Below are 11,418 nucleotides of genomic sequence, written 5' to 3' on the forward strand. Positions count from 1 at the left end.
AGTGGTGACCCCGTGGTGACCCTGTGGGGCTCACCTGGGCTCACCTGTCCCATATCTCCCCACTGTCCTAGCAGCCCCAGTGGTGACCCCATGGTGACCCTGTGGGGCTCACCTGTGCTCACCTGTCCCAGGAGGCCCTGTGGTGACCCCGTGGTGATCCTGTGGTGCTCACCTGGGCTCAACTGGGCTCACCTGGGCTCACCTGGGCTCACCTGTCCCCACTGTCCCAGGAGCCCCAGTGGTGACCCCATGGTGACCCTGTGGGGCTCAGCTGTGCTCACCTGTCCCAGGAGGCCCTGTGGTGACCCTGTGGTGACCCCGTGGTGCTCACCTGTGCTCACCTGTGCTCACCTGTCCCCACTGTCCCAGGAGGCCCCGTGGTGACCCCGTGGAGACCCCATGGTGCTCACCTGTGCTCACCTGTCCCAGGAGGCCCCGTGGTGACCCTGTGGTGACCCCGTGGTGCTCACCTGTCCCAGGAGCTCCAGTGGTGACCCCGTGGTGACCCTGTGGGGCTCACCTGTGCTCACCTGTCCCCACTGTCCCAGGAGCTCCAGTGGTGACCCCGTGGTGATCCTGTGGTGCTCACCTGGGCTCACCTGGGCTCACCTGAGCTCACCTGGGCTCACCTGTCCCCACTGTCCCAGGAGGCCCCGTGGTGACCCCGTGGTGACCCCGTGGTGCTCACCTGTGCTCACCTGTGCTCACCTGTCCCAGGAGGCCCCGTGGTGGCCCCGTGGTGACCCCGTGGTGACCCCGTGGTGACCCCGTGGGGCTCACCTGTGCTCACCTGTCCCCGGCAGGAGGCCCTGCACACCTTCCCGCAGCTGCACGCCGAGCCCGGCGAGTCCCTGGTGCGGCTGCGCCCGGGGGGGGACCCCTACAACCGCAAAACCCTCAGCAAGGTCAAGAGAGCGTGGGCAAGCCCCAGGTACGGCTCACGGGGGCACGGGTGGGGTCTGGGGGTCACCAGAGGGGTCCCAGGTGGGTCTGGGGGTCACCAGAGGGGTCCCAGGTGGGTCTGGGGGTCACCAGAGGGGTCTCAGGTGGGGTCTGGGGGTCACCAGAGGGGTCCCAGGTGGGGTCTGGGGGTCACCAGAGGGGTCTGGGGGTCACCAGAGGGGTCCCAGGTGGGGTCTGGGGGTCACCAGAGGGGTCTCAGGTGGGTCTGGGGGTCACCAGGTGGGTCTGGGGGTCACCAGAGGGGTCCCAGGTGGGGTCTGGGGGTCACCAGAGGGGTCTCAGGTGGGTCTGGGGGTCACCAGAGGGGTCTCAGGTGGGTCTGGGGGTCACCAGAGGGGTCTCAGGTGGGTCTGGGGGTCACCAGAGGGGTCCCAGGTGGGGTTTGGGGGTCACCAGAGGGGTCCCAGGGGGGGTCTGGGGGTCACCAGAGGGGTCTCAGGTGGGGTTTGGGGGTCACCAGAGGGGTCTCAGGTGGGTCTGGGGGTCACCAGAGGGGTCTCAGGTGGGTCTGGGGGTCACCAGAGGGGTCCCAGGTGGGGTTTTGGGGGTCACCAGAGGGGTCCCAGGGGGGGTCTGGGGGTCACCAGAGGGGTCCCAGGTGGGTCTGGGGGTCACCAGAGGGGTCCCAGGTGGGTCTGGGGTCACCAGAGGGGTCCCAGGTGGGTCTGGGGGTCCCCAGAGGGGTCCCAGTTGGGTCTGGGGGTCACCAGAGGGGTCTCAGGTGGGGTTTGGGGGTCCCCAGAGGGGTCCCAGTTGGGTCTGGGGGTCACCAGAGGGGTCTCAGGTGGGGTTTGGGGGTCCCCAGAGGGGTCCCAGTTGGGTCTGGGGGTCACCAGAGGGGTCCCAGGTGGGGTTTGGGGGTCACCAGAGGGGTCCCAGGTGGGTCTGGGGGTCACCAGAGGGGTCCCAGGTGGGGTCTGGGGGTCCCCAGAGGGGTCCCAGTTGGGTCTGGGGTCACCAGAGGGGTCCCAGGTGGGGTTTGGGGGTCACCAGAGGGGTCCCAGGTGGGTCTGGGGGTCACCAGAGGGGTCTCAGGTGGGGTTTGGGGGTCACCAGAGGGGTCCCAGGTGGGTCTGGGGGTCACCAGAGGGTCTCAGGTGGGTCTGGGGGTCACCAGAGGGGTCTCAGGTGGGTCTGGGGGTCACCAGAGGGGTCTCAGGTGGGGTTTGGGGGTCACCAGAGGGGTCTCAGGTGGGGTTTGGGCGTCACCAGAGGGGTCTCAGGTGGGGTTTGGGGGTCCTGGGGGGTCTCAGGTGGGTCTGGGGGTCCCCAAGTGGGTCTGGGGGTCCCGGGGGGGTCTCAGGTGGGTCTGGGGGTCTCAGGTGGGTCTGGGGGTCCCCAGGTGGGTCTGGGGGTTCGGGAGGTCTTAGGTGGGTCTGGGGGTCCCCAGGTGGGTCTGGGGGTTTCAGGTGGGTCTGGGGGTCCCCAGGTGGGTCTGGGGGTCCCGGGGGGTCTCAGGGGGGTCTGGGGGTCTCAGGTGGGTCTGGGGGTCCCCATGTGGGTCTGGGGGTCCCGGGGGGTCTCAGGTGGGTCTGGGGGTCCCGGGGGTCCCAGGGGGGTCTGGGGGTCCCGGGGGTCCCTGAGCGCGGGCGTGTCCCCGCAGGAGTTCAAGGTGGAGGTGGAGAAGTCGTTCCTGTACACCTTGTACCACTCCCTGCACCACTACAAGTACCACACCTTCCTGCGCTGCAAGGACGAGGTGAGCGCACCCGGGCCACCCGTGGGACACCCGGGCCACCTGGCTGTCACCCGGGCCACCTGTGGGACACCCGGGCCACCCGTGGGACACCCGGGCCACCTGGCTGTCCCCTGGCCCACCTGTCTGTCACCCGGGCCACCTGTCTGTCACCCGGGCCACACCCTGTCACCCGGGCCACACCCCTGTCCCCTGGGCCACACCCTGTCACCTGGGCCACATCCTGTCACCCGGGCCACACCCTGTCACCCGGGCCACACCCTGTCACCTGGGACACCTGTCTGTCACCTGGGCCACACCCCTGTCCCCTGGGCCACACCCTGTCACCTGGGCCACCTGTCTGTCACCCGGGCCACACCCCTGTCCCCTGGGCCACACCCTGTCACCTGGGCCACCTGTCTGTCACCCGGGCCACACCCTGTCACCTGGGCCACACCCTGTCACCCGGGCCACACCCTGTCACCTGGGCCACACCCTGTCACCTGGGCTACACCCTGTCACCTGGGCCACCTGTCTGTCACCCGGGCCACCTGGCTGTCACCTGGGCCACCTGTCTGTCACCTGGGCCACACCCTGTCACCTGGGCCACACCCTGTCACCTGGGCCACACCCCTGTCCCCTGGCCCACCTGTCTGTCACCTGGGCCACACCCTGTCACCTGGCCCACCTGTCTGTCACCTGGGCCACACCCTGTCACCTGGGCCACCTGTCTGTCACCCGGGCCACACCCTGTCACCTGGGCCACACCCCCTGTCCCCTGGCCCACCTGTCTGTCACCCGGGCCACACCCTGTCACCTGGGCCACACCCTGTCACCTGGGCCACCTGTCTGTCACCTGGGCCACACCCTGTCACCTGGGCCACACCCCTGTCCCCTGGCCCACCTGTCTGTCACCCGGGCCACCTGTCTGTCACCTGGGCCACACCCTGTCACCTGGGCCACACCCTGTCACCCAGGCCACACCCCTGTCCCCTGGGCCACACCCTGTCACCTGGGCCACACCCTGTCACCTGGGCCACACCCTGTCACCTGGCCCACCTGTCTGTCACCTGGGCCACACCCTGTCACCTGGCCCACCTGTCTGTCACCTGGGCCACACCCTGTCACCTGGGCCACCTGTCTGTCACCCGGGCCACACCCTGTCACCTGGGCCACACCCCTGTCCCCTGGCCCACCTGTCTGTCACCCGGGCCACACCCTGTCACCTGGGCCACACCCTGTCACCTGGGCCACCTGTCTGTCACCTGGGCCACACCCTGTCACCTGGGCCATACCCTGTCCCCTGGGCCACACCCCTGTCATCCGGGCCACACCCTGTCACCTGGGCCACACCCTGTTACCCGGGCCACACCCCTGTCCCCTGGGCCACACCCTGTCACCTGGGCCACCCCTTGTCACCTGAACCACACTGGCCATTCCCCACCCCGCTGGCCATTCCCCGTGCCACTGGCCACCCCATTGGCCATTCCCTGTGCCACTGGCCATTCCCCGTGCCACTGGCCACCCCACTGGCCATTCCCTGTGCCACTGGCCATTCCCCGTGCCACTGGCCACCCCACTGGCCATTCCCCACCCCGCTGGCCATTCCCCGTGCCGCTGGCCACCCCACTGGCATTCCCCAACCCCATTGGCCATTCCCCGTGCCACTGGCCACCCCATTGGCCATTCCCCGTGCCACTGGCCATTCCCCGTGCCACTGGCCACCCCACTGGCCATTCCCCGTGCCACTGGCCATTCCCCGTGCCACTGGCCACCCCACTGGCCATTCCCCGTGCCACTGGCCATTCCCCGTGCCACTGGCCACCCCATTGGCCATTCCCCACCCCACTGGCCATTCCCGTGCCACTGGCCACCCCATTGGCCATTCCCCACCCCACTGGCCATTCCCCGTGCCACTGGCCACCCCATTGGCCATTCCCCACCCCACTGGCCATTCCCCGTGCCGCTGGCCACCCCGCTGGCCATTCCCCGCGGCAGCGGCCGCCCCGCCGGCCGCGGCGCTGACGGCCGCGTGTCCCGCAGACGACGGCCATCGAGGGCCGCGCCGAGGACCTGGGGGCAGGAGGAGGTGGTGCAGCGCTGCATGCGCAACCAGCCCTGGCTCGAGCGCCTCTTCGACTCCTTCAGCGACCTCCTGGCCCAGGCGCGCGCCAAGTGCGCCTGACCCCCCCCCGAGAAACGCGGGGCGACGCCCCCGAGAGCGGGGACCCCCGCCCAGAAACGGGGCGACGCCCCCGGAACGGTGGGGGGACACCCCCGGGACAAGGACTGGACCTCCCGCCCGCCACGGGGACGGAGCTGCCGGGATGGGGACACCGGTGTGGGGGGGGCGGGGAGGGGACGCCTGGACCCTCCCAGCGGGGCACCCCAAAAAACGGGGACACGCCCCAAAAAACGGGGACCCCCCCCTCCAAAAAAAAGGGGCGACACCCTTGGAATGGCGGGGGGGGGACAAGGACGGAACCTCCCGCCACAGGGACGGAGCTGCCGGGATGGGGGACACCAATGCGGAGGAGACCCCCCCAGAGTGGGGCACCCCAAAAACGGGGACACCCCCCAAAAAACGGGGACACCCCCCAAAAAATGGGGACACCCCCCAAAAACGGGGTGACACCCCCAAAAACGGGGTGACACCCCCAGAATGGCGGAGGGGACAAGGACGGAACCTCCCGCCACGGGGACGGAGCTGCCGGGATGGGGACACCAATGCGGAGGAGACCCCCCCCAGTGGGGTACCCCAAAAACGGGGACACCCCCCCAAAAACGGGGACACCCCCCAAAAAATGGGGACACCCCCCAAAAACGGGGTGGACACCCCCAAAAACGGGGGTGGACACCCCCAGAATCGCGGGGGGGACAAGGACGGAACCTCCCGCCACGGGGACGGAGCTGCCGGGATGGGGACACCAATGTGGGGGGGGGGGCGCCCCAAAATATGGGGGACCCCCCCCTAAAAAATGGGCCCATCCAAAAGCTCCTCAAAATGGGGGGGGGGGACATTTTTTGGGGTAAGGATTGAAGCTCCTGCAGTGGGGATGGGACTGGGGACACACCTGAGACCCCTCCCAGGGCACCCCAAAATACAGGGGGTCCCCAAAAAAATGGGGGGCCACGCCCAAAGGAGGGGGAGTGGGACAAACACCCCCCCCCCCCCCAGGAACAGGGGATTCCCTGGGGGTGGGAGGGCGCCCCAAAACTGGGGACACCCCCAAAGGATAGGGACACCCCAAAAACGGGACAGCTCTGGGGGAGCCCCCCCTTTCCTGACAGGGTTGGGGACCCCCCCCCCCCCCCCAGGAACACAGGGACCCCCCCCCTAAGAGCTGCACCCCAAAAATGGGGACCCACACGCATTTGGGGATCCCCTCTCTTTGGGGACAGCCACCCCCCCTCAGAATCGGGGGCACCCCCTTTTTTTTAGGGACCCCCCCCCCCAAATCACCCCAGCAGGGTCTGTGTGTCCCCCTCCCCCTTTTTCTCTGGGGTGGGGGGGCTCTGGCCATTGGCAGAGGCACAGAGACCCCTCCCCCCCCCAAAAAAAGGGGTGTCCCAACCCCCACCCAAAACGGGGGATCCCCCCCAGCCCCCCAAAAATGCCCCCCCCCCCCCCCGGCGGAGACCCCCCCCCCTATTTATATATATGTACAAATGTCTATTAGCAGCCCCCTCTCTCCGCCCGGGGGGGTCCCCGATTTTGGAGGGGCTCCCTAGTTTTGGGGGGCTGGGGGGGGGAGGCACCCCAACATCTCTGTCCCTTGGGGTCCCCTCAACCTCCCCGGCAGCCAACAGGGTTTTTTTTTCGGAGGGGGGGGGGTGGGTCCCCCCCAAAATTTGGCCCCCCTGCAGCTGGGACCACCCCTCACCCCCCCCTCGAGGGGAACCTGTATATAAATTTGGGGAGGGGGGGGGAGGGCGGGGGGGGTTCAAAGTGGGGGAGGGGCCCTGCCAAGGTCCCAAAATCACCATCAGCCCCCCCCCCACTCCCAACCCCCATCCCCCGCCGAGCTATTTATTGCCAAGTTGCCCCCCCCCGGATGAATTTGGGGGGGGTTTAAAAGGGAGGGGACACCCCCCCACGCCACCCCCCCCCCACCCCCCGGGATTTTGTGGGGTGCGGGGACCCCCCCCTTATCGCCCCCCACCCGGGATTTTGGGGAGGGGGGGTCTGTAAATAGTGTATATGGTCAAAGTCTCTATGTATCATATTGTATTTGCCCCCCCACCCCCCCCAACCCCCCCCCCCCCTCGGGGGTCGCATTTGCCCCCCCCCCGGGGCAATTCCCCTCCCCCCCCCCCCCCACCCCGGGGCATTTATAACCCCCACCTCCCCCTCCCCAAATTTACCCCTCCTGGGTGGGGTCGAATTTCCCCCCCCCCAGGTGTCCAACACACAACCCCTCCCCCCCTTCCCAATTTTGGGGGGGGGGGGGGGGCTTCTCTCCTTTCTCTCTCCCCCCCCCCATTTTTTTGTTCATTTGTTTTTTTTTTTTTTAATTATTATTATAATTATTATTATTATTATTATTATTATTATTATATATATTGGGGGCCCCCCCCCCAGCCCTTCCCCCCGATCCGCCCCCCCCTCTCCCCCCCCCGCGGGGTTTTTGGGGGGGATGGGGGGGGTTGAGGGGCCCCTCCCCCGGTACCCCCCCCCCCCCATTTTCTACGGTGTATCGTGACGGGCGTGTCGTGGGTGTTGCCGAGACCTTTTTATCGTTCCCGAGGCTCCGCGAGTTTTTTTGGGGGGGGGGGGGGTGTCAGAATTTGGGGGTGGGGGTGGTGCCACACAATTTGGGGGAGGGGTGGTCAGAATTTGGGGGGGGGGGGTCACTCAACTCTGGGGGATCAAGTTTGAGGGTCCCATAATGGGGCGGGGGGGGGGGGGGGGGGGGGGGGAAATCTCATTTTTGGGCGGGGATGTCAGATTTTAGGGATCGCAATTTGGGGGAGATCGTGAGAATGGGGTTCAGATTTTGGGGAGTTACGTGGGTTGGGGGGCGGGGCTCAGTCTTGGAGTTGAATTTTTGGGGGGGTGGGGGGGGCCCACACAACTTGGGGGCAATTTGGGACGCCTCGGATTTGGGGGAGTCTCATTATTTGGGGAGCGGGTCTGAGATTCCCAAAATACACACAAATGTATGGGGCTCCCCAAATTCCCACAAAATCCAAGGATTTGCTCTGCCCATGGCAGCATTAGGGAAACAAAGCACCCCAGGGCTCTTTTTTGGGCATTTTTCTCGCCATTTTCCCTTTTTTTCCCCTCGAGTTTTTTGTCAACATTTCCCACCCTTTTCCCCTCACGCTTCCCACCCTTCTGTCCCTTCACATTTCCCATCTTTGCCTCATGTTGCCTGCTTTTTCCCCCTTTATCTTTTACACTCATTTCCCCTCCTGTTTCCTGTCTTTTTCCCCCTCACATTTCCTTCCCTTTTCCCTCCTCACGTTTCCCTTTTTTCCCTTCTGTTTCCTACCTTTTCTTCCTCTCAGTTCTTGTAGTTTTCACTCAAGTTTACTGCCCTTTTTCCCTTCCATTTCCCTCTGTTATAAACGCCAATCACTTGGTTTTTAAAATTTTAAAAGTTTAATAATAATAAAATAGTTATAAAAATAGCAATACAATTAGAGTAATGAAAATTTAGAGTTAGGACAATTACAAGACAATAAAAAGCAAAGAATTACGGACGTCCGGATGCTCTCGGGCACTTAAGCCCAATAAGCATACCTTGTGGACAAAGGAATAATCTTTAAAAGCAACAGCCTGTTGCATATTCATACATCTAATACATGATGCATAAATTCTTTGCAAATTAAAAACTTTTCTGGTATTTGTCAACTTCTTCCCCTTAATCCTGGTGGTTCCATAAAGACGGAGAGAAGGTGGAAGAATGTTTGTCTTTTCCGATAAGAAGGCAGTAATTCTTTATGGGCCCCCATCCTTGTCATCTCTGTGTGAAGAGTTTCTTCATTATCTCATCTCTTGCTTGAGCTAGTAAAAAAAACTCCACATACATAGGTTCTATTTTAACTACAAAACTACATTTACCATACTATTAAAATGTTAATACAGCACTTCTAATCAATATAACATAATACATATAGTATTCAATTTAATATTTGCGAAAAGCCAATCATAAAATGTGCATTTTTCACACCTCTTTTTCCCCTCACGTTTCCCTCTCTTCTCCCCTCACGTTTCCCACCCTTTTCCCCCCTCACGTTTCCCGCTCTTTTCTCCCCTCACATTTCCCACTTTTTCTCCCCTTCTATTTCCCACCTTTTCTTCCTCTCATTTTCTGTCCTTTTCAAGTTTACTGTCCTTTTTTCCTTCCATTTCCCACTTTTCCCCTCATGTTTCCCGCTCATTTCTCACATTTCCCGCTCTTTTCTCCCCTCACATCTCCCACTTTTTCTCCCCTCACATTTCCCACCTTTTCTCCCCTTCTGTTTCCTACCTTTTCTTCCTCTCATTTTCTGTCCTTTTAAAGTTTACTGCCCTTTTTCCCTTCCATTTCCCGCCCTTTTCTCCCCTCACATTTCCCGCTCTTTTCTCCCCTCACGTTTCCCATCTTTTTTCCATTTCTGTTTCATCCCTTTTCTTCCTCGCATTTCCCGTCATTTTCACTCAAGTTTACAGTCCTTTTTGCCTTCCATTTCCCTCTTTTCCCCCCTCACGTTTCCCACTCATTTCTCCCCTCACATTTCCCACTCATTTCTCCCCTCAACGTTTCCCACTTTTTCTCCCCTCACGTTTCCCACTTTTTCTCCCCTTCTGTTTCCTACCTTTTCTTCCTCTCATTTCCTGTCCTTTTCAAGTTTACTGCCCTTTTTCCCTTCCATTTCCTGCCCTTTCCTCCCCTCACATTTCCCACCCTTTTCTCCCCTCACATTTCCCACCCTTTTCTCCCCTCACGTTTCCCGCTCTTTTCTCCCCTCACGTTTCCCACCTTTTTTCCACTTCTGTTTCATCCCTTTTCTTCCTCGCATTTCCCGTCGTTTTCACTCAAGTTTACTGTCCTTTTTGCCTTCCATCTCCCACTTTTCCCCTCATGTTTCCCGCTCATTTCTCACATTTCCCACTCTTTTCTCCCCTCACGTTTCCCACTCATTACTCATTTCTCCCCTCACGTTTCCCACTCTTTTCCCCCTTCACGTTTCCCACTCTTTTCTCTCCTCACATTTCCCACTTTTTCTCCCCTTCTGTTTCCTACCTTTTCTTCCTCTCATTTTCTGTCCTTTTCAAGTTTACTGCCCTTTTTCCCTTCCATTTCCCTCTTTTTCCCCTCACGTTTCCCAATCATTTCTCCCCTCACATTTCCCACTTTTTCTCCCCTTCTGTTTCCTACCTTTTCTTCCTCTCATTTTCTGTCCTTTTAAAGTTTACTGCCCTTTTTCCCTTCCATTTCCCGCCCTTTTCTCCCCTCACATTTCCCGCTCTTTTCTCCCCTCACGTTTCCCACCTTTTTTCCGCTTCTGTTTCATCCCTTTTCTTCCTCTCATTTCCCGTCGTTTTCACTCAAGTTTACTGTCCTTATTGCCTTCCATTTCCCACTTTTCCCCTCACGTTTCCCACTGATTTCTCCCCTCACGTTTCCCACCCTTTTTCCCCCTCACATTTCCCTCTCTTTTCTCCCGTCACGTTTCCCGCTCATTTCTCCCCTCACATTTCCCACTTTTTCTCCCCTCACATTTCCCACTTTTTCTCCCCTTCTATTTCCTACTTTTTCTTCCTCTCATTTTCTGTCCTTTTCACGTTTACTGTCCTTTTTGCCTTCCATTTCCCTCTTTTCTCCCCTCACGTTTCCCACCCTTTTCCCCCTTCACATTTCCCACTTTTTTTCCCCTCACATTTCCCACTTTTTCTCCCCTTCTATTTCCTACCTTTTCTTCCTCTCATTTTCTGTCCTTTTCAAGTTTACCATCCTTTTTGCCTTCCATTTCCCTCTTTTTCCCCTCACGTTTCCCGCTCCTTTCTCCCCTCACAATCCCCACCATTTTGTGCCCTCACATTTCCCACCCTTTCCTCCTCACTTTTCCCAACCTCAGATATTTCAGAATATGGCAGAATATTTCAGGTATTTCGGAATATGGCAGAATATTTCAGAATATTCTGAAATTTTCAGAATATTTCAGATATTTCAGAGTATTATGAATATTTCAGAATATGTCAGAATATTTCAGCGTATTTCAGAGTATTTCAGATATGTCAGAATATTTCAAGAGTATTTAAAAATATTTCAGAGTATTTCAGAATATTTCAGAATATTTCAGAGTATTTCCGAATATTTCAGAATATGTTATAATATTTGAGATATTTCAGAATTTTTCAGAGTATTTCAGAATATGTCAGAATATTTCAGAGTATTTCTGAATATATTACAAATATTCTGAAATTTTCAGAATATTTCAGATATTTCCGGATATGTCAGTATATTTCAGATATTTCAGAATATTCTGAATATATCAGGTATTTCTGAATATTTCATAATTTGTCAGAGTATTTTAAAGTATTTCAGAATACTTCAGCTATTTCAGAATATTCTGAAATTTTCAGAATATTTCAGAATATGTCAGAGTATTTCAGATACTTCTGAATATTTCAGAATATGTCAGAATATTTCAGAGTACATCAGAGTATTTCCGAATATTTCCAAATATTCTGAAATGTTCCGAATATATCGGATATTTCAGAATATGTCAGAATATTTCAGAATATTCTGAAATTTTCAGAATATTTCAGAGTATTTCAGAATACTTCG

General features: G+C 58.6%; 1 protein-coding gene across 1 annotated transcript in view; it reads left to right on the forward strand.

The window, feature by feature from the left end:
- The window catches only part of LOC137466564 (proline-rich protein 12-like), a 30,915-nt gene extending 25,972 nt beyond the window's left edge, over positions 1-4,943 (forward strand). Inside the window, 4 exon segments of the mRNA XM_068178271.1 lie at positions 804-916; positions 2,548-2,662; positions 4,682-4,714; positions 4,716-4,943. Of these exon segments, the coding sequence (XP_068034372.1) occupies positions 804-916; positions 2,548-2,662; positions 4,682-4,714; positions 4,716-4,823 (369 nt within the window). The 3' untranslated portion in view covers positions 4,824-4,943.
- Positions 4,944-11,418: the final 6,475 nt, after the last annotated feature.

The sequence above is a fragment of the Anomalospiza imberbis genome, unplaced genomic scaffold (genome assembly GCF_031753505.1).
Source record: "Anomalospiza imberbis isolate Cuckoo-Finch-1a 21T00152 unplaced genomic scaffold, ASM3175350v1 scaffold_287, whole genome shotgun sequence".
NCBI lineage: Eukaryota > Metazoa > Chordata > Aves > Passeriformes > Viduidae > Anomalospiza > Anomalospiza imberbis.